This window comes from Sinocyclocheilus grahami, unplaced genomic scaffold (genome assembly GCF_001515645.1).
Source record: "Sinocyclocheilus grahami isolate Dianchi unplaced genomic scaffold, SAMN03320097.WGS_v1.1 scaffold726.1, whole genome shotgun sequence".
In the NCBI taxonomy this organism is placed as follows: domain Eukaryota; kingdom Metazoa; phylum Chordata; class Actinopteri; order Cypriniformes; family Cyprinidae; genus Sinocyclocheilus; species Sinocyclocheilus grahami.
This window is the reverse complement of record NW_015505905.1, coordinates 128,390-151,100: the sequence shown is the minus strand read 5'-3', so window position 1 is coordinate 151,100 and position 22,711 is coordinate 128,390. Positions and strand designations below refer to the sequence as shown.

The 22,711-nt window shown below is 38.1% G+C and overlaps 1 protein-coding gene across 1 annotated transcript in view; it reads left to right on the top strand.

The window, feature by feature from the left end:
- LOC107560414 (tubulin polyglutamylase TTLL7-like) overlaps positions 1-22,711 on the top strand; it is a 103,365-nt gene that overhangs the window by 11,421 nt on the left and 69,233 nt on the right. Inside the window, exons 2-7 of the mRNA XM_016244594.1 lie at positions 8,813-9,075; positions 11,198-11,332; positions 15,318-15,439; positions 18,285-18,352; positions 18,474-18,632; positions 20,683-20,899. Coding sequence (XP_016100080.1) covers positions 9,051-9,075; positions 11,198-11,332; positions 15,318-15,439; positions 18,285-18,352; positions 18,474-18,632; positions 20,683-20,899 — 726 coding nt within the window. The 5' untranslated portion in view covers positions 8,813-9,050. The remainder of the gene's footprint in view (positions 1-8,812; positions 9,076-11,197; positions 11,333-15,317; positions 15,440-18,284; positions 18,353-18,473; positions 18,633-20,682; positions 20,900-22,711) is intronic.

Genomic DNA, 22,711 nt, shown 5'->3' with positions numbered 1-22,711 from the left:
TTCCCAGGCCCAGAAACGTAGTAAGGACATTGGTAAAATAGTGTATGTTACCAGACATGCATCGTGGTACTCTCATTAATAGCGGCAGATGGTGCACGGAGAAGAATTGTTGAATATAGTCGCTATTTTTGTTTTCTTTGTGCACAAAATGTATTCTCGTATCTTCATAAAATTATGGTTAAACCACTGATGTCACATGGACCATTTTACAGATGTCCTCCTTACTACGTTTCTGGGGGTGGGAACATTTTAGTTGCGTTGCTGTCTATGGAGGGTCAGAAAGCTCTCGGATTTCATCAAAAATATCTTAATTTGCATTCTGAAGATAAACAAAGGTTTACACGAGGGTGAGTAATTAATTACATAATTTTCAAATTTTTGTGAACTATCCCTTTAAATATGTTTTCATTACGTTACAATAATCCTGTGGACAATTACTTATAAATATAACATTTTTTATGAGACGGCACAATGTCACACACTGCAACTGACTCACATAAAACTCATTATGATCGTCTTTAAAGTGTTTCATGTGAAGCATGCTTTGAGTACACTGGGTTTACAATATTCTCACTGTAAGAATATGACCTCAACTGCATAGTTGCCTATATTATTCACAATTGCACTTATATTATCAAAACAAACTGATAAAAGCCATGCAAAACAAGTAAACAAGTAAAACATGATAAAAGAGCACATCAAAAGTCATTGATGAAATACATTTTTTATTTTACAGCATTTTCAGAAGAAAATACATTTAAACAATATTGTAAATGGGGATAATATCAAATACACAGTATGTTAGATACACCTGCACAACCTTACATCATACAAAACTGCTGTGCGGATGTTGAAAAAGCTGAAAATTGGTAAGGATAACATCTCGGTTACGTATGTAACCCTCGTTCCCTGAAGGAGGGAACGGAGACATCATGTCGGATGACCGACGAATTGGGATCTCAATTCATCGGTCATCCGACGTGACGTCGAGAGTGACCGACTGAAAGGGAACGTCTCGGTTACGTATGTAACCCTCGTTCCCTGAAGGAGGGAACGGAGACGTCACGTCGGATGACCGACGAATTGAGACGTCAAGAGTGACCGACTGAAAGGGAACTGTGAAGAGTTTTGAAAAAGTGACCCAAGTATTTAAAACGGTGTCCTAGTGAGTGCAAAAATTTTAAGTTTGATAGTAATATCATTAGTCCAAGACCATATTTTCAGGAGCATTTGTCCTGGACTTGGACTTGAATGAGCTGGTCTTGATTAGTCATAGAAAATTTTTTCTTGGTCTGGTCTTGTCTGTGAAGTTATGAAGTGAAATATCCACTGAGCGGTGCTAAAGTGAACAAAATGTTCTCTAAAACAGATGAATGTGAAGCAGCATTATGCAATCTTGCACATATTGCAGCAGTTCAGAAACGTTGAACGTGGCTGACTGAATGGGAACGTCTAGGTTACTTGTGTAACCCTCGTTCCCTGAAGGAGGGAACGGAGACGTTACGTTCCGTTGCCACAGTTGCTGTACCACCGCTGTACGGCCGGGGCACGTAGTCTCGGCTCCTCAGCGAAAAACTGATGTGCGTTTGCACGCGCTCTCCTTTTATACCCGCGCTGCGGGGCGGGGTGCGCGTGGCGAAACACGCACGCCAACTGTCATTGGCTTGTTTAGTTAACACTCGAAGGTGATTGGGCTCTCGGGCGAGATCCCAATTCGTCAGTCACTGACGTAACGTCTCCGTTCCCTCCTTCAGGGAACGAGGGTTACACAAGTAACCTAGACGTTACACTAAACCCTACCTTAAACCTAACCGATAGGTTTAAAATAGAAAAGCAAAAGCAAATGTGAGATAGAAAAAGAAATAGGGTGTGCTCTCTGACTCCCTCTACAGCTGAGAGAGGTGTTAGCAGGAAGTGATGCGACGTCTCGGAGGAAATAAATAGTGGATTGTGGGTGGTGGAGCTGTCAGGGTGATGTATGATAGCAGGAGATTACTCAAGCACTCATTCATCAAACACACGCCTGCCTGTCATTGTGTGTAACAGATTGACTGTAGCTTCATAAATTGCCTGAAAGTCTCTTTTAGCGACTGTTCTAATTGCATTAGTATTTCATAATTTGGAAATTGTATTGATAAAACAGATGCTTTTTATGCAAATATTTCATTGCAGTGTTTTGCACTGAGCTAATTTCAGCAACACAATGGTGACAGGATTTTCTTAGTATTTCTGCAGTTTATGGGTCGTCCCTTTGTAGAGACCAAACTTTTGAAGGGTGAGTCAGAGCCCAGAGACTTAACCTTTCTGAATGAAGCACTGAAGCAAGTAAATGAAGAACTTGGACATATTACTTTCCCTTCAGTAAAGGGACTTTAGAGAGATAAAACAATTTTTAAGATTTATTAATCTGAAGAAAAGTCTGCAGCATCCAGTCACAACAAACGAATTAGTTAAAAAAAAAAACACTATCAGAACCCTAAAATAAAACATTAATAATCGGTCTGATCAGTGATGGGGAAGATACTTTGAAATTGTAGCTTATTAAACTACAAGATATCCATAATTTAAGGTTAAAACTACAGCTACAGTCAAGTTTGAAACTACACTGAAGCTACTTAAGAGGGCAATATCTTTATATTTACATATATAACTGTCCAATGATATAATTAATAATTAATAAATTTAACAAAATTGAAAACATAGTAATGAACAGCAGCATTTAATCCAGTGTTTTACTATAAAAGATGTAAAAACCGATTGTGACTTGTCACTAGAATGAATCAGATGCTACAGTATGTATAGGTATGAGAATATGGCATCTAATATCGTATCAGATTTAGGCTTTGAAATTCATAGAGATGCTGAATCAAACATTCCATAACTCCATAACTAACTTTCTTTGTTTTTGGGAAATTCATCGAATCAAACCAAAACATGAAATTATTCAAATTATAAATGAATAGTAAGCCTGGTATACGTACAACATAGCTTTAGAGAATAGAATAAAGTTTAAAATAAAAGACTCAAAGCAATATTACATTCTAAAAATGACTGGATGAGTCGCGTTTGAAGCTGTTGTAAATCAATGTAGGTGTAAATGGGATCAAAATGCTTTGTGATTTGATCATGTCCAGGACAACATCAGAGGACCACACCAATCTAGCTGTGACTCAGATCTTGAAGTTTACTTTATACAGAATAAAACATTTAAATGGCATGTTTGCAGAGATATTACAATTTGGAAGCATATCTTGTGTGTTTGAATGAACAACTACAGCAAAGCACTTTACTACTATGTGTGATGTTTGTAGTCACAAAATCAGAGACCCTCTTCTCAAAATCCATTCACAAGTGGTCACGGGAGATGCATATGAGACACTTGTAATACAATTATTTATAGTTGGAATCTATTAATCAACCATTTTGTTTTGTTCCTTGTTTGTGATCTGTTTATGTGTCTTTTATATGTCCATTTGTGTGGAATCAGTATGTGCAATGCACTTTACAAACACACCACCAGAAGTCAGCGTTGTATTATATTTTGCCATCTGGGTTGCCATAAAGTAACACTGAAAATAGCTGAACATTTAATTAAAATCAGGAACATTTAATAAAAAAAATTATATTAAAAAAAACAACAAAACCTTGACAAAGAAAGCTAAATAAAGTAAAATTATTCTTTCCCACAAACAGAATAAAAATCTTTTCATGTACTGTGCACCAGAGCATTTCATGTACATGTATCCACATGGTATGTTTTTACCCAAAGTCACATCGCAATTAGCACAAGAGCACATACACATTTTAAAGATGTTTACATATTATTTTTGAATATTTTTTAATCTGTATACCCTCTCGTTGTGTAAAAAGGTACTGTAAATAATTTCTTGAAAGGGGTCATATGATGCGATTTCAATTTTTCCTTTTTCTTTGGAGTGTTACAAGCTCTTGGTGCATAAAGAAGATACTTGCAAAGACTAAAGTCTCAAATCCAAAGAGATATTCTTTATAAAAGTTAAGAGTCAACCACGCCTACCTAAAATGGCTCGTTCCAACACGCCCCCACATGTCTACGTCACTATGTGGGAAGATTTGCATAACGCCGCCCAAATATTCACGCAAAGAAAGAAGGCGTAACTTTTATTCTTGCTGTAGTATTGTTGTTGCCGCCGCCATGCCGTGAAGGCGCTGTGTGCTTCGTTGTGAAAGCGAAACTACTTTGTTTGGTCTTCCAAAAGTATATGTGCTTCGTCATGCCTAGAGCTGATCCGTGCTGGTCGCTGAGGAAATACTTAAACTTCGCGCTGTTGATCGCCGGATCTGCTTTCACCGTGGACGAAGCGGAGTCCAGCCCGGGGTCGTCACATGTGGTTGCCGGCCACAGGCATCACAATATGGTAAGGGACGTAACATTTCCGTCACACACTTGAGGAATTCGGCCAATCACAACGATCTGGATAGCTGGCCAATCAGAGCACACCTTGCTTTTCAGACCGATGAGCTTAGTAAAAATCGACACGTTTCAGAAAGGCGGAGCATAGAGGAGAAACAATAATGTACAGTATGTGGAAAATAATGTGTTTTTTGAACCTTAAACCGCATAAACACATTTCATTACACCAAATACACAAAATAATGTTCTTTTTAGCAACATCATATGACCCCTTTAACATATTTTGGGATATTTTAAGATATCCTGATATGTGAAGAAACCACTTGCAAGGTTGTATATTAGAATGAATGTTCATTTATTGTCATTTAAGTTAAGTTACGAGAGATATTTGTAGCAGGTTGCTGCTACGCCACTACCTGCAGTGTCTTCACACACAAACAAAATGCACTACAAAAGTGTGAAGGGTTATTTAACTGTAATCATAGGATTTGCATAGTAGTCACGTTTCGCACACTTTAATGCCCTTTGAATTGAACATATATGCTCCTTTCGTGGTGGAATATCCTGTGATGTCCACTTCGCAGGGCACTTATGTTGAATGATACAAACCTCTGAATTGATAAGAGAGACTTACATAATGTGCAGAGAGGGGGGACGCGAGGACCAGGATTAAGAACCGCTGCTTTTGACAAAAAAAAAAAGAAAAAGAAAAAAGATTTTTAAAAGACATTGCATTAAGAAATAGTTAAACATTGTTTTTAATTTTATTTATTAATTTTCATTTTTTTAACACAACACTGAATATATAGGCTACTTTACCCACATACATATTTACTAAACTATTTTGTTAGGCTACACAACGTGGATATTTTTGAGTGATCAAAAGAATGATTGAATTTTGAACTGATTCATGGAAGTGAATCTAACTAACTTGTTTGCAGCAAATCCATCATAAATATGTGATGAATAATAAGTATATCAACCAGCCTTAGTTATCATTTGTCATCCTTCTGTCAAAAGAAAATACTGCTTTGTTGTTGGGTGTGATGTTAGTTCTGCATTCGTTTTTGGAGAACCTGTTATGCTGTTTGTGGTGGTGTCACAATTTCCAAAAATTATGACTTCGATAAAATACCTGACAAATACTGAACTTATACAACAGCAAAAACCTAATACAACAGGAAAAGTAATTCAACAATAGAAGACCCAAAATAAAACTTTTAGTTCTTAGTTTTATTTAATTAAAAAACCCTAAAATCTCCCCATTGACCAGCGTATTGCTGCCCTGCTATTTGAACATTTTATAAAAAAAATAAAAAAATAATAATACAATTATTGATAATAAATATGTGTGCTTGGGACAGAGCGAGTACTTCAACTGATTCTTCATTTTATTTTATTTGAAAGAATAGTGATTTTCACAAATTGAAAGTGATTACAGTAGTGATTACAGTACACAAACTGAAAACATAAAGTAATAAAATGACTTTATCTAATCTATTCTGTCTATTTTAACTGTGCCTATAACTATATTTCATATGCAAAGTTCATTTGGGACTCGCTCCTTTTGAACCAGATACTTAGCTTCTAATACATAGCTTCGGACGTCATAGATCACATGCATTTTGGCAAAAACGATACAGTGCTTTAATGTGAAATGTGCTGGTTTTGGAAATTTTGTTGAATGTAACTAGCGCATATTTCTTTATCACTCAGACAACACAACTCTTATTAAAATGGTTTCTTTCTTAAAGTGTCGGTAGTAATAAAATGAGGAAATATACCATTTTTACCAGCAAGGTATCAATAGCTTTAGTATTGGTATATCATAGAACACTAGCTGTTAGACGTGTGCTTTGCTGCGTGACAGATTACAGACATGTAAAGCGAACATTAGAATGTTAAACATGGAGAAATCTCACAGACTGATGATGCAGTCACTATGTGGGAAGATTTGCATAACGCCGCCCAAATATTCACGCAAAGAAAGAAGGCGTAACTTTTATTCTTGCTGTAGTATTGTTGTTGCCGCCGCCATGCCGTGAAGGCGCTGTGTGCTTCGTTGTGAAAGCTAAACTATTTTGTTTGGCCTTCCAAAAGAGGACGATATCCGCTTCGTCATGCCTGGAGCTGATCCGTGCTGGTCGCTGAGGAAATACTTAAACTTCGCGCTGTTGATCGCCGGATCTGCTTTCACCGTGGACGAAGCGGAGTCCAGCCCGGGGTCGTCACATGTGGTTGCCGGCCACAGGCATCACAATATGGTAAGGGACGTAACATTTCCGTCACACACTTGAGGAATTCGGCCAATCACAACGATCTGGATAGCTGGCCAATCAGAGCACACCTTGCTTTTCAGACCGATGAGCTTAGTAAAAATCGACGCGTTTCAGAAAGGCGGAGCATAGAGGAGAAACAATAATGTACAGTATGTGGAAAATAATGTGTTTTTTGAACCTTAAACCGCATAAACACATTTCATTACACCAAATACACAAAATAATGTTCTTTTTAGCAACATCATATGACCCCTTTAACATATTTTGGGATATTTTAAGATATCCTGATATGTGAAGAAACCACTTGCAAGGTTGTATATTAGAATGAATGTTCATTTATTGTCATTTAAGTTAAGTTACGAGAGATATTTGTAGCAGGTTGCTGCTACGCCACTACCTGCAGTGTCTTCACACACAAACAAAATGCACTACAAAAGTGTGAAGGGTTATTTAACTGTAATCATAGGATTTGCATAGTAGTCACGTTTCGCACACTTTAATGCCCTTTGAATTGAACATATATGCTCCTTTCGTGGTGGAATATCCTGTGATGTCCACTTCGCAGGGCACTTATGTTGAATGATACAAACCTCTGAATTGATAAGAGAGACTTACATAATGTGCAGAGAGGGGGGACGCGAGGACCAGGATTAAGAACCGCTGCTTTTGACAAAAAAAAAAAGAAAAAGAAAAAAGATTTTTAAAAGACATTGCATTAAGAAATAGTTAAACATTGTTTTTAATTTTATTTATTAATTTTCATTTTTTTAACACAACACTGAATATATAGGCTACTTTACCCACATACATATTTACTAAACTATTTTGTTAGGCTACACAACGTGGATATTTTTGAGTGATCAAAAGAATGATTGAATTTGAACTGATTCATGGAAGTGAATCTAACTAACTTGTTTACAGCAAATCCATCATAAATATGTGATGAATAATAAGTATATCAACCAGCCTTAGTTATCATTTGTCATCCTTCTGTCAAAAGAAAATACTGCTTTGTTGTTGGGTGTGATGTTAGTTCTGCATTCGTTTTTGGAGAACCTGTTATGCTGTTTGTGGTGGTGTCACAATTTCCAAAAATTATGACTTCGATAAAATACCTGACAAATACTGAACTTATACAACAGCAAAAACCTAATACAACAGGAAAAGTAATTCAACAATAGAAGACCCAAAATAAAACTTTTAGTTCTTAGTTTTATTTAATTAAAAAACCCTAAAATCTCCCCATTGACCAGCGTATTGCTGCCCTGCTATTTGAACATTTTATAAAAAAAATAAAAAAATAATAATACAATTATTGATAATAAATATGTGTGCTTGGGACAGAGCGAGTACTTCAACTGATTCTTCATTTTATTTTATTTGAAAGAATAGTGATTTTCACAAATTGAAAGTGATTACAGTAGTGATTACAGTACACAAACTGAAAACATAAAGTAATAAAATGACTTTATCTAATCTATTCTGTCTATTTTAACTGTGCCTATAACTATATTTCATATGCAAAGTTCATTTGGGACTCGCTCCTTTTGAACCAGATACTTAGCTTCTAATACATAGCTTCGGACGTCATAGATCACATGCATTTTGGCAAAAACGATACAGTGCTTTAATGTGAAATGTGCTGGTTTTGGAAATTTTGTTGAATGTAACTAGCGCATATTTCTTTATCACTCAGACAACACAACTCTTATTAAAATGGTTTCTTTCTTAAAGTGTCGGTAGTAATAAAATGAGGAAATATACCATTTTTACCAGCAAGGTATCAATAGCTTTAGTATTGGTATATCATAGAACACTAGCTGTTAGACGTGTGCTTTGCTGCGTGACAGATTACAGACATGTAAAGCGAACATTAGAATGTTAAACATGGAGAAATCTCACAGACTGATGATGCAGTGGCGCTAATGTTGCGTTTGCTTGACAAGCAGCAGACAGACCCTCATCTGCCGAAGCCCCCGTCAGGCAGTAAGAGCTGATCAGTGAGGTGAAACCTGCTGTCAGCGGCGCTGATAGGTTTGAGTGACACAACAACCGTTTGGCCAGACTGTGCAGTTCCCTCCAGCGCTTCTTCTTTGTCTGACATTACCAATCTTGCTGTTTCTCTTTCTCTCTTCCTCAGACACTTTGTCTATCTGCCCATCTGTGGTTCTGTGGAGAAGCCCTGACCTCTTTCCTTCAGGGTATACGGTCTACAACAGACCTTCACCCCGTCCTCTGCCACGTGATCTAAGTGGACAGATGATAGTGCCACCTCCTAAAACTGTTGCCACAAAGACAGCGAGGAGGAAGTAGACTGGTGCCAAACCGTGCCTCATAAGTGTCTGAGGCTGGGTAGTGAGAGGTCAGCTGTTTGAGATATGCCCTCACCCCCCAATGATGGAGGTAAGTTTGATAAAACAGTTTGACAACAGTGACCCCCAAAAGTCCATCCAGAAAACCAGAGCCCACTCTATATGCCCACTAGGCACAAATAGTTCATATTGTTCACAAATAGTCGAATATTCGCTGTCCATTCATGACTGCAGGTAAGCACAGCTGTACCCTGAGTGAGCTGAGAATAGAGCTTGTTATCTTTGTGTCTCTGGAATGTCTGTGTTGGCGAAACATTCTTATGCCTAATGCCCACCCTCTTTGTTGAAGTAGACATTCTAGTAGGTGTTGAAGGGTGTTTCTTAAAGTGCCCCTATTATGGATTTTTGACATGCAGTGTGTAACACAACTCTAAGTGAATGAAAACATCCTGCAGTTTTAAATCTGAAAGTGCACAGTGTATAAAGTTATTGTCTCTCAAAAGAAAGAGTCGACTCTGAATCATTGAAACAAGTCATTTTTAAAACGAATCCCAAGCCGTTTCATGTTGACGTCAACATAAACATTAGCATATTGCCTGCCCACATGTTGCGCATGCAGACCTGGGAAAACTTGACCATTGCTGCGTCCCAATTCGCCTACTTATACTATGCCCTAAAAGTATATACTCTTTTTGTGGAGAAAAAGTTCATACTTTTGAGTATGTAGCAGAATAGTAGGCAAGCTTTGGGACATACTACTTAGTCATAACTGCGTTTTTACTGGACGCTCTGCTGCTTAGTTACATGCATTCTGTCATTGTTTAAACTGAACTGTAATCATCTTGTCACAGTTAACAAAATTTTGTTTAATTAAATTTTCTACCGTATTGGAGAGAAATGAAGAGGCATTTTTCGTCAGTTTATTTTCAAGAAATGGAATGGGTACAAAAGATTGTGGGTGATTGAAGGTTGCGGAGGATACATCCCATGCATCCTTCAAATTCAGCTGAATGAAGGACGCGAAACGAAGGCTGCCTTCCAAGGATCCTTCTGATTGAGATGGCCTTCAGCAACGTTTGATGACGTGGCAGCTGAGATATGCAGCCTTCGGAGGATGCAGCCTTCCGTTTGAGAAACACCCAATGTTGCTGCAGATGAAATATAATGCACATAACATTAAATAAATATTTTTAATCAGGTTAGACATTGATTATTCTTCACTCAAACCCCTTTCTCTGCCTGTCTGTCGGTCTCGCATATCAGCCATGTTTGTAGTTTTTAAACACTTTTTATGCATGTTTGTAGTTCTAATCGAATCCTCGTCCACCGCGCAATGTGTTGTGGTGGGCAATATTAGCCATTAGAGTGTGCATCGATCTGCACTTCGAATTTTAGTCTCAAGTAATAGACCATCCAGGAATCTTTGTCATACTTTTTCAACATACTATGATTTGGGACATACTAATTATATTTTCGAATACTATTTAGGAAGGATAGTATACGAATTGGGATGCAGCACATCAGTCGATTTTCGCGTTGGTCTGAATGAAAATGCAAATTCATTCTTTGCCACTAGGTGCCGCTTTTGGAGCAGTAAAATAGCGGTTTCCCCGGTAACGCTGTACACAAAGCAGCACTCACAAATGCTGCTTTATCAGGCATGAGGAAATGAAAATGAGACCAGTCGGACCAATCACTGCAGATTAACATCACACAAAGGAAGGGTTTGGAAAAATGAACCATTGAGCGAGTCGTTTGGGAGTCTTTGAGGAAGTAAGGGAAAAATAAATGCATATTATAAGACAATGAAAGTGTTTTTTTACCTTACATGCATGTCAACCTGTTGTTAGGGACTCCCAAGACCAAAATATGAACTTTTCATAACCCATAATAGGGGCACTTTAATACTAAATAAAGTGTAAAATATATTAAAAACAGTGGTAACACTTTAGTATAGGGACCAATTCTCACTATTAATTAGCTGCTTATTAGCATGCCTATTATTAATATATTGACTGTTTATTAGTACTTATAAAGCACATATTCTGCATGACCGTATTCTACATCCCTAATCCTACCCAATGCCTAAAGTTTATTGAGGCAAAAGTCATAATTAATGATTTGTTAATAGCGGGAATTGGACCTTAAAATAAAGTGTGACCACAACGTTGACAATAACCTTAGTAAATGGTCAGTTGCTAAATATTCCACAGACGATCAAGGAACGTCCCCCATGAACATGCCACCAACACTGTCTAATCAGAATGGAGTAAAAAGGAAGGTCCACACCAAGAAGAAGAAGAAGGGTTTCATCACAGCCAATGTTGCTGGAACAAAATATGAGATTGGTAGGAAAAACATTCTATTATTTATGTAAAATTTGCTGATTCATACAGAGCACATACAATTATTTATCCAGAGACTCAATGGAACTGCATTCTCTCTTGAAAAAGAAGACCAATATATTCAATGCATTTCATATATGTCTTAAATATATGAATTTAAACCTCAACATTTTGTCTGTCTGATTATTTAAGCATTCTCTCATTTACTGAGCAACCTAGCCCATGTGCGGCTAATACACTCAATTACTACACATAAAGTGCTAACAAAGCCCTGAGAGGGCTCCAGTCCCCGAGTTTAGCCCAGAGAGGGTTCCAGTCCCAGAGTTTAGCCCAGAGAGGGCTCCAGTCCCCGAGTTTAGCCCAGAGAAAGTTTCTGTCCCTATGTTTAGCCCCGAGAAAGTTCCATCCCCAAGTTTAGCCCAGAGAGGGCTCCAGCCCCCGAGTTTAGCCCAGAGAAAGTTTCTGTTCCCATGTCTAGCCCAGTGAAATGTCCTGTTCCCATGTCTAGCCCAGAGAAGGCTCCTGTTCCCACGTCCAGCCCTGAGAGGGCTCCTGGTCCCAAGTCAAGCCCGGAGGCTCACAAATAACCGCCCACCCACCCGCTCATGCCTCCTCCAATGCTGTCGTCTGGCAGCCCCTCTGCTCGCCATCAGCCCACCATCAGCACGGTGCGAGCTCCACAGGACTGCCATCCTCCAGCATCGCCGGGGCTGTAATATCCCTTGACTGCGCGTCCAGCCTCTAAGCTCCGGACTCCGCCTCGGCCCGTGGACCCGTCGGCTCCATCATTTTGGCTCCTCCTCAGTCCTCTGTCGCTCTGGCTCCACCGTGGTCTTTCGCATCCATGCCTCCGCATCAGTCGGCGGTGCCATCTGCTCCGCCATGGCCTTTCGGATCCTTCCCATCGCCCTGGCTCATCGGCTCTCCGCAGGGTTGGGGAGTAACGGAATGCATGTAACGGCGTTACGTAATCAGGATACAAAAATGTAGTAACTGTAATCCTTTACAGTTACATAAAAAACAAAGTATTCAGATTGCAGTTACATTTTGTAAAAAGTGGGAATACTATCAGAATTACATTTGTTTAATTTAAAATTAAATAAATGTGATTTTGACATAACGCTATATATTTAGCGCTGCTTCATCATAGTACCTGGTAGAGCCCTGTACGGGCCTCAAATATAGTCCCTAGCCCAGTCCTTGTCCGACAGCTTATCAGAATTACAGAATTGTCTTTTTTTTCCCTTCTCCCAAAACAGCTTATACTACTGTTTCAGCTATTAAAATAGTTAAGTTTTGTATGTAATGGCAAAGTGATTATATTTCGTTTATTTATTTTATTAAGTAAATTTAGAAAAAACGTTTGGAGCATTTTTTGTTCGTTACAAATTTTTGTTTTTTAAAGTAACGACCAAGCGTCCAGCGGCAGATAGTGAGCCTATGTTTGATCAATTTAGCTTTCTCAAATCATCACGACTTGCCTAAAATAAAATCTGTAGATATAAAACAGTTCAAGCATATAACAACGTTAAACCTAGATAAATGTGCCGAGAGTGCAAGTTAAAGCGCGCTTTGCAGGACATGGAGGCGCCAGCGCGATCACTATATATCAATACATAATTCAAAACTGTATAGGGTCTACTTTTATTTGTGTGCACTCACAATATCAACAAAACGTTGTGCTTTTATAAAATAAAGAAAACAAACATGATGCACTTTCTGCCGTCTCGTCTTCAACAGGAGCGCTTCACAAAAATTAACTGAAACTCAGCGAATAAATGCCTCACAGACATGATAAATATATCTATAGAAAACTTTAAATTACTACTTAACGAAATAAAACAAATCGAAAACAAAAACTCTTTCATTATAATCATAATCCGTAAAGATGCACTTCTCTCTAAAGGCGGGTCTAATGAGGAGATGGTGAGTCAGGATCGGCAACTTCATCCTTGCAACAGAACTCAGAAAACACTAGTTTATTAGTAAATAATTAAAATATCTCCTTACTATTTTCCTCTGACACATTCATGGTAATTACTTTTGCTGGGGCTTTGCGGCAAGCTTTAGCCTATTGCGTGCATTTGAACGCAGATCTCTTCAGCTGCACTGACGGCACACTCGCTCTGCTACTGCTGCGGGACACTAAACACCGTCGAGCTGCTCTTGACAGTCACAGTAGTACGGTCTCGTGTTGTTTCCACCAGCAATTTTTTTTCATCACTAATTGATTGATGTCTAAAATATAAAAATAAGGAGAAGCCTAAAACAGTCCCGAGGCCCGGCCCGCATCTGAACTATGACATGAAAATTGGCCCGAAGCCTGGCCCTACTGGCGTAAAAAAGTTGGGGCCCAGGCTGAAATGCAGGCTTAACTATTACTTACTTACTATTACTTATGACTAATTTACATATGTAACTTGACGTAATCAAATTACATTACCTTTATTTTGTGGTACTTGGATTACTTTACTGAGTACTTTTTTAATGAAGTAATTTGTAACTGTAACGGAATACATTTTAAAAGTAACCCTCCCAACCCTGGCTCTCCGTCTCCACCTCGGGCTCCTCCGCCACCTGCTTTGCCGCCGTTGGTCGGCCCCCTGGAGTCAGCGGCCATTCCTCCTCCATGGCTCCTCCCTCCGTCGGCTCCACCATAGGCCGCCATCATGGCTGTGGCTTGGGTCCTGCTTGGCCCCTCCTGCTCCAAGTCCTTCCTGTCGCCTCCCTGGCTCCTCCCTCCATCCTCACCTCCGTGGACTCTGTCTGCCGGCCCCCTCCCGGGTGTCCGTCCTCCTCCCGAGCCTCCTCCCAAGTTCCCACCCGTGCCCCCCCCCCCCATTGTTCTACAGCGCGAGGATGCGCTTTCCGGGAGGGGGGCGATATGTCACGCCCCTGGACTCATTCTGTGTGTTTTTCCTTCCCCACGTGCTCCATGACCCAGTTTTTCCTCATGTGCAATTATGTTTATTGCTCTCAGGTGTTTCTCATCATCCCCTCGTCATGTCATGTGTATTTAAAGTGTTTCCTGTTCTGAGTTCTTCGTCTGGTATTGAATGTTTGTCTTTCCCCGCTACGTGTGTGTTCCTGGTTCCTTGGATGTTTATTTTTACTTGTTTTAAGCAAAATGCACTTAATTTAGATTCCCCCCCTGGAAACAAGACTAAATATCTTAAGTCAATTGGCTTATCTAGTAAAAGTATCTTGATTTAAGAATTTTTTGATATTTTGACTAGAAACAAGACAAAAATATATATATATTGTTCCCCATAATGCAAAGATGTAAACAGGCTGTGTAAACAGCCCCTAAAAACGGTTTTCTTTCAGGGATTAACAATTTGTACGGCAAACCTATTTTATTTTTGAAAAAAGCTAAGAAAGAAAGTTTACTTTTTACATATAAATACTTAGTATTCCAAAGAAATAGTAGAAAAATACAATTAAATTGGACACTTTTCTTTCTTCTTCTTCTTTTTTTTTTTTTTACGTGTACGTGTTTGGGATACTTCTAATTGAGTAAGATTTTGAAACCCTCCCATATTTGAATTTAGTGTAAGTGTAATGCTTTAGAGTAATTCTCTTAATTAACAATCATATAATTATTTAACAGGCATGGGATGTTTTTAAGCTTTGGTTTAACTGGATTTCAGTGTAAGCCACACCAATTTAGTTTTATCCAGTAATTCTGATGTTTATGAAAAAATCATGATCATAACATTACCAGTTGCTACAACTGGGTAATGTTTCTTGGAAAGATAATGTCATGCAGACATAATTTTCTTAAAACATTTGGGTTGAAGCAAAAGCATAAGTCAAACATAATTATTGTTAAAGCATGAGTTTTTTTATTTCAAGAAACGAATGAGGATTTCTATTGTTAAATTCTACTAATGGAGTCAGTTGTTTGTGTCCATTCAATCATGGAAATAAAAATATGATCCAGTATTGTCAATGCATATTAAAGGAAACTAATTTGATTTATTTGCAGTTCGTATTGTCATTGAGGAGATGATCTTTCATAAAGCCAGAGATGATGATGAGATGGCCAATCTCATCTGGAACGACTCTTCCGTGCAACATGAGAAAATCGCTGAGCTCAGGAACTATCAGGTATTGTGATTTTCCTTTCAGTTCAAAGAAAGAAAGAAAAAAGTTCAAAACGAACATGTTGCTAAAGTCTCCTTTTATTTTCCATGGCTTTAAGATATGTGACCTTTACCGTGGCTTATACTCATTTTCCTAAAACCCTTCATAGCAATTTGTGGTTTAATCATCAGAAGTCACAGAATGTACTGTATATAACCTTCATGGCTAAAGTACAGCACAGTAGTAAACCATCAACTGAGGTCACCTGAGATCAGCAAATTTGTCAGGAAGAGATTTGAAACAAAGCCCTTTTAAGTGAAGTCAGTTCAATCACCTTTTTAAGTGTGTAACGATCTACAACAAAAATAGAGAGATTGTTTGCATTAATTAAGCAAATACTTACTTTACAAAAAATAATTTCTTGCTAAAAATTAAATCAGTTGTTCAAAAACATATACTGTATGTACACACAAGCTGAACAACAAACGCAGCTTTCGGATACCTTTTTTTTTTTTTTAAGCTCAGTTGTCATAGAATTGAATGCACAGGATAGTGAGATCATAGGCAGGGAAGTATACATTTATGCTGGCTTCAAAAATTGATCAGATGTAGGTATCTCAGTAGACAGGATGCGTCATGATCGATAGATTCAGACATGCATTGTTGGCTTCTTACCTCCATATGCTGCAGAGATTTTTCAGCTTTTGAACAAAGCTTTTTTTTAATACCTTATTTCAAACCAGCAAAAAAACTTTAATTTGGCGAAAAATACTTAATTAACCTTTCAAAAACGAACAGTTTACATGATTTACATGTGATTTATTGAATAAACATTAATTAAGCAAATACTTACTTTACAAAAAATAATTTCTTGCTAAAAATTAAATCAGTTGTTCAAAAACATATACTGTATGTACACACAAGCTGAACAACAAACGCAGCTTTCGGATACCTTTTTTTTTTTTTTAAGCTCAGTTGTCATAGAATTGAATGCACAGGATAGTGAGATCATAGGCAGGGAAGTATACATTTATGCTGGCTTCAAAAATTGATCAGATGTAGGTATCTCAGTAGACAGGATGCGTCATGATCAATAGATTCAGACATGCATTGTTGGCTTCTTACCTCCATATGCTGCCGAGATTTTTCAGCTTTTGAACAAAGCTTTTTTTTAATACCTTATGTCAAACCAGCAATAAAAACTTTAATTTGGCGAAAAACTGTATTTTACAGGCTCATCTTGTACACGTTTGTTGTTGCTCTATCCAAAAGCATTTTTTTTGATACAGGCATTGTCTCCCATTCATTTGTGACAAGTTGTCCACCTTCTCCTATGCACACAAATTTGTGTCTGGTCTGTGTAGCTTTCCACGCCGCAAAAGCATCCCACAGGTCTGTTGATGCAAAAATCGGTCATTCTCTCACATTGTCTCTCACATAGTCCGCAATCTTTGCCTTTTTTGTGAAGGATATACACCATGCTGTCTTCAAATTGCAGCTTAGTGTTTGAATTGACACAAATACAAAATAATAAAACACATTCAAACAAACAACATAACATACACAGCAAATACTTAATTAACCTTTCAAAAACGAACAATTTACTTGCCTTCAATAAATCACATGTTTAAACAATGTTATCAATATCAGATATTTCAGCATCAGAACCAGTCTGTGGCATCTGCAGCAGCATGACCATACTTCACATTTTCTTCATTTATTTCCAGAATTTTAATAGGGAATGACCTGAGGATGAGTAAAAGATTAAACTCTAAATTCGCATTTGCAAAAATCTTTTTTTCCCAAGAAATCAATCTGTCTTTTAAATTTGAAACAAATGACATTTACATTCAGTATAACGCTGTGTTTGGGCTTGCTGTCATAAAGCAACTCTGAATGTCTGACTAATATTTTTCACGTATCACCAGATTACTGTACAGTTGCAAAGAAAATTGCCCCAAACAATTGGCTTAGATGCTTTGCTTCATATTTAAACAATGTTATCAATATCAGATATTTCAGCATCAGAACCAGTCTGTGGCATCTGCAGCAGCATGACCATACTTCACATTTTCTTCATTTATTTCCAGAATTTTAATAGGGAATGACCTGAGGATGAGTAAAAGATTAAACTCTAAATTCGCATTTGCAAAAATCTTTTTTTCCCAAGAAATCAATCTGTCTTTTAAATTTGAAACAAATGACATTTACATTCAGTATAACGCTGTGTTTGGGCTTGCTGTCATAAAGCAACTATATGTCATAATATTTTTCACGTATCACCAGATTACTGTACAGTTGCAAAGAAAATTGCCCCAAACAATTGGCTTAGATGCTTTGCTTCATGTAACACTTTTCATAAAGTTGTGTTTTGTTACTTTTATTTTTGGAAAAGCACGCTATGCTTTCACACCTACTAAAATGTTTGTTCTACAGTTTTTTTTCTTGCTTTCCTGTGATTGGCTCGGCTGCCAAGCTACAGGTCATATGAGTCAAATTAATGGCCCTGTTCAGCCTCATTTGCTCAAAGAATACAGAAAAACTCTCCACCCCCTCCCTTCCTCTTTGCATTCAAAGCAATTCATTCATCTGTCAGTACCTACAACTACATGGGCTCTGATGCAGAACCAATTACCTTGGCCCTTAGAGTCAAAATTGATCGTCTTTTTTAGTTTTAAATTAAAAACAATGTGGGGAACTAAATAGGGGTTAAGAAAGGTCTGACAACCACCTTTTGTTTTGAGTCTGTAATTGGACATAAATGTCAAAATATTATAGTCGCAGTTCAAGACTTGGGCTCTAATGTTGTGTTTTTCCTCTCAAAGGTGAATAACCGAGTGCCCTCTAACAGTGTAATTATTTTCCTCAGAGGATAAACCATTTCCCAGGAATGGGTGAGATCTGTCGGAAAGACTGCTTGGCACGGAACATGGCCAAGTGAGTTTGAAAACATGATACCATATAAGATACATGACTGATTACAGCTGCCCTCCAGCCAAGGAAAGTGGACTTAAGCTCTTTGTTTTCGTTAATTTTAATATCCTCTTTCTTTCCTTAGAATGATTAAAAGTCAGCCTCAGGAATATAGCTTCATCCCCAAAACCTGGATCTTCCCAGCCGAATGCACGCAGTTCCAGAATTATGTAAAGGAGTTGAAACGAAAACGTAAGCAGAAAACGTTCATCGTTAAGCCTGCGAATGGAGCCATGGGCCATGGGTAAGTTACAGCAGACTGGAAAGTTGTTCTGGAATATTTCTCAAAATAGAGGTTATTTGTCATTTTCCCATGGGCAGCATACTGCTACAAAAGTGGCAAAGATTTCCCAGTAAAATGTTGCTATTTCAAAATGTTCTATGACTGACAGACCAGAAGTCATTCATTCATAGCTGAAACTAGTACAGGAGCTGCATGGAGTTCCAAGCATTTGGATGCAATTTGAGCTTCGGTTGCATTGAAATATTTGAACTTTTGCGGTTAGACTTACTGTATGTGAGGTGAGATTTAACAATAGTTTTTCCACTAAAACTTTACTCTTTAATCTATTTTTTGTAAAATGTTCGGTTATGAATAATTGACTGTATGTAATATTGTGCCACTGCAAGCACTAATTCTTATTGCAAATTTGAAATTAAACTGTAGCCTTAATAATAACCCTAACACCAACCCTTTATCTTAATGCTTAAACCTTATACCTAAGCTGAAGGTGTACAGCAGCAGATGGGGCACTAGATTTATTTATGACTGCCTTTTATCTGTTCATAAATTAATATTTCTATGGTCGTACGCTACAGCAAGCCGGTACTTATTAAAATGAGAAGTCATCAAAGGTTGAGTTATTGTGCCGCATTTAACAAGTGAAAGAAGATCGTCTGCTAGGCTGGAGATTAAATTTGAAAAAGCGTAGCGTGACGCAGGAAATTAAGTTATATCTTCCTATGTAATTTATTTTTCAGGCCGAAAAACTAAATGAATATTGTTTGTGTCTAAGCAGAGGCTTGTTAAAAACTGTGGAGGGCTAAAAGACGAGATCCCCACTGGTGCCAAATTAAACAGTCAGCCAAAGTGGGTTTTGATTACCTGCCATCAGCCCTCATCAATCATGTCATGCAATTCAAACAACCCCATTATCCTCTACAACATCACACAACACAAGCTACTGGACGCTAAACACACACCTGAGCCAGCGGACGCCAAGCGCAGGACTAGAGACTGTGTGCCAATACGGTGGAGATAAGGAAGATTGGCTGGTGGGCTGCTTTTGGCTGAGCACCAAATTCACGTACTCTGAACTCCCTTCACAATAGCAGAAGCAATTAATATTTCATTTTTAATTATAAATGAAATGTTTATATATTAAACAAAACACCTTTTAGCGATAGATGTGGCATTTCTCATTGAAAACAGAATGCATTTGAAGTGTAATAAATCCTGGAAACCCCTCAAGAGCCACTTATTACGCAAGTAGAAATGAGACTCAATCACAGTAAATCATTTTTAATTGTTTTAATTGAGCAACTCAGTGTTGTGTTGGTCTTTTTTTGTGGCCCTTGTTCTTGTTTGGTCATTTTCTGCAATTTTGTTCTCGTACTAAACAAACAACCGTAAATGAGTCAAATGTATCACGAGTCACAGGAGAATCTTTCGTAACAACGCAATTCTAGAGAACATTCAGCTGTGTTTTAATAGTGCTGAACCTCTGCATCTAATTGCAGCAAGAGCAAGCAGACAAATTCTTTTGCAATATTTATCAGCTGACATAGCTAACAAATGAACTGTGATGATCGTGATCTCCTTCAACAGCTTGTGGTCTTTGGGAAGTTGACGTCTCAGGTAAATGCTGAGGTCGCATGGAAACCGGACGAAAAGAAACATGCAACCAATTAGGTTAATGCAGACCTATAGCCGTATATTTTACCATCAAAGCTGGTTTTTCTAAGGCCCCTTTGTTTGTTAAACATCCAAGCTTCACTTAATCATGTGTTTGGTACTGGTAAACGCATCGTCGTCTGTATGCTATAACAGCCAAGAGCTGGAGATCTGTTCAAGCTCAGAACCAAAGGAAATAAATGATGGCAGGGCTTGAAACAGACCCAAGTCGTCTGGTCCTATTAACCTAGGCCTAGTCAGGGTCCAGGGACCAGCGATAGCGACAGCACCTTAATAAACTCGCTCTCTCTGACACACTTCAGCTTTGGATTTTTAACCAACAATAAAATATGCAGCACATTTTTGGGATGTGCGCTGAATCTTATCCATTTTCTCCCAGGATATCTCTGATTCGCAATTATGAAAAGCTCCCGGTGCAGGATCACTTCATTGTGCAGGAATACTTAGACAAGCCCTTCCTCATGGAGGGCTACAAGTTTGACTTGAGATTCTACATTCTTGTTACTTCCTGTGATCCACTACGTGTCTTCCTCTACAACGACGGCCTGGTGCGAATGGGTACAGAGAAATACCACACGCCAAACGAGTCCAACTTGGTGAGTTTGCGTATGATAACATGTAAGTGGCATGAAAATTTGTATTCTGTGTAGTAAATGGATTTAAAGTCAACACGACATCAAAATAAACTCAGTTCCATTAATGGGCTGAAACCTCCACTCTATAAAACTGTCATATAAACACTTTTCACAATCCAGTCAATTCCCGATGGATACAAGCAATTTCAAATGCTGTTTCATATTGACGCTCTTATACGTAAATGAGATAACAGACATTAGTAAGAGTAAACACCATATGTAATTGTAATGAATATGAGTGTATTGCTGCAGTTAAATTTTAGCATGTTGTCAAGTTGTCACATTATGAAGTATGCATAATTCAACCATATATAAAATGATTCATATGCAAATTGCCACACTGTAAATTTAAAGGGGTCATATGATGCTATTTTAAAGATCATTAATTTGTGTATTTGGTGTAACAGAATATGTTGACATGCTTTAATGTTCAAAAAACACATTATTTTTCAAATACTGTACATTATTGTAGGTCCTCTATACCTCACCTCTCTCAAACACGTCGTTTTCATTCGAACCAACGATTACGACGTGGCCAAATTCTGGGGCGATGTTTCAGTGAGTTGTTTTTATTTCTATTGCTTCTTCAATAACTTTCAATCTAGGGCTGCATGATACAATGTTCGATAATGAGACACAATTAAAGATTATATAATTGGAATTTTTAGCTTCTCGCGCCATGACCAATTTCATATTGCAATGCATATCACAACCCTGATGATAAGCTTATCGAGATGTGCCGTATTTTTTTTTTTAGAATTTGATAGATCACGCAGCCCTACATTAACCAGCCTCCCTGGCTCCAGTTTCTCAATTGTATCAAATTTTACTTTCAAAAACGAATCTGTTTCCTGTCAGAGTGTTACCAGTGTGACAGCTCTGCCCTTATCTTTCCTCTGTTTCTGTTTGCCGTCTCTTCCTCCTCGCTGTCCACTTCTCTCTTTTGATCTAATTGTAATTCTTTCATCTTTTCAAACGGAGAGCTCGTCACCTAACCAGCATATGCTGGATTTTTCAACAGGGTTCTAAACTTCATAAAACACTTTTAAAGGGGTCACGACTTGAGAAATCAAATTTACCTTGATCTTTTGGCATATATGAGGTCTTTGTACCATTAAAACATCCTGGAAGTTTCATAGCTTAAAATGTCCTCCTCATTATAAACAAAGCATTCATTTATTCAAGCCAATGTGAAGTGCAAGATGACATCACCCGGGCACAAACATTTGCATAAACAGAGCCTCCAGAGCAGGACATCGACGGATAATCATCTTCTAACCATAGGCCCCGCCCACTGGCTTCCAGTCGCCAAACGGCTAGGGACGGGCGATATCTTATTGTTTGCGATATACTGATAACAATTCTCCCCACGATAAGAATTAGTCTTCCCGCGATAATAACGATAAAGTCTAGTTGTTGACATATTTCTGTGTGTGACAGTGCGGAGCGACATTGCGGAAGGCAGATGTGAAATTGAGGAGGAGTTTATCGCTAAATTAGGAGCTCCTTCTACAATCTGGAACTGGTTTGGTTAGGGCTGTACGGTGCACAAAAAAATCGGTCTGAATGAATGTACTACAGTAGCATGTGTGCAATACAGTTTTGCATGTGTATGAGCCTGTTTACAAACCTGTTGTCCAACAAAGATATCATTTATTGACATGCTTTTTCACCAAATTAACGTAACACAGTTGAGTGTTTGAAATAACTTCTTTTTTTGACCAGACGTGGTTTCATATTACAGAATGATAGTATTATATACAGTGATAAAGG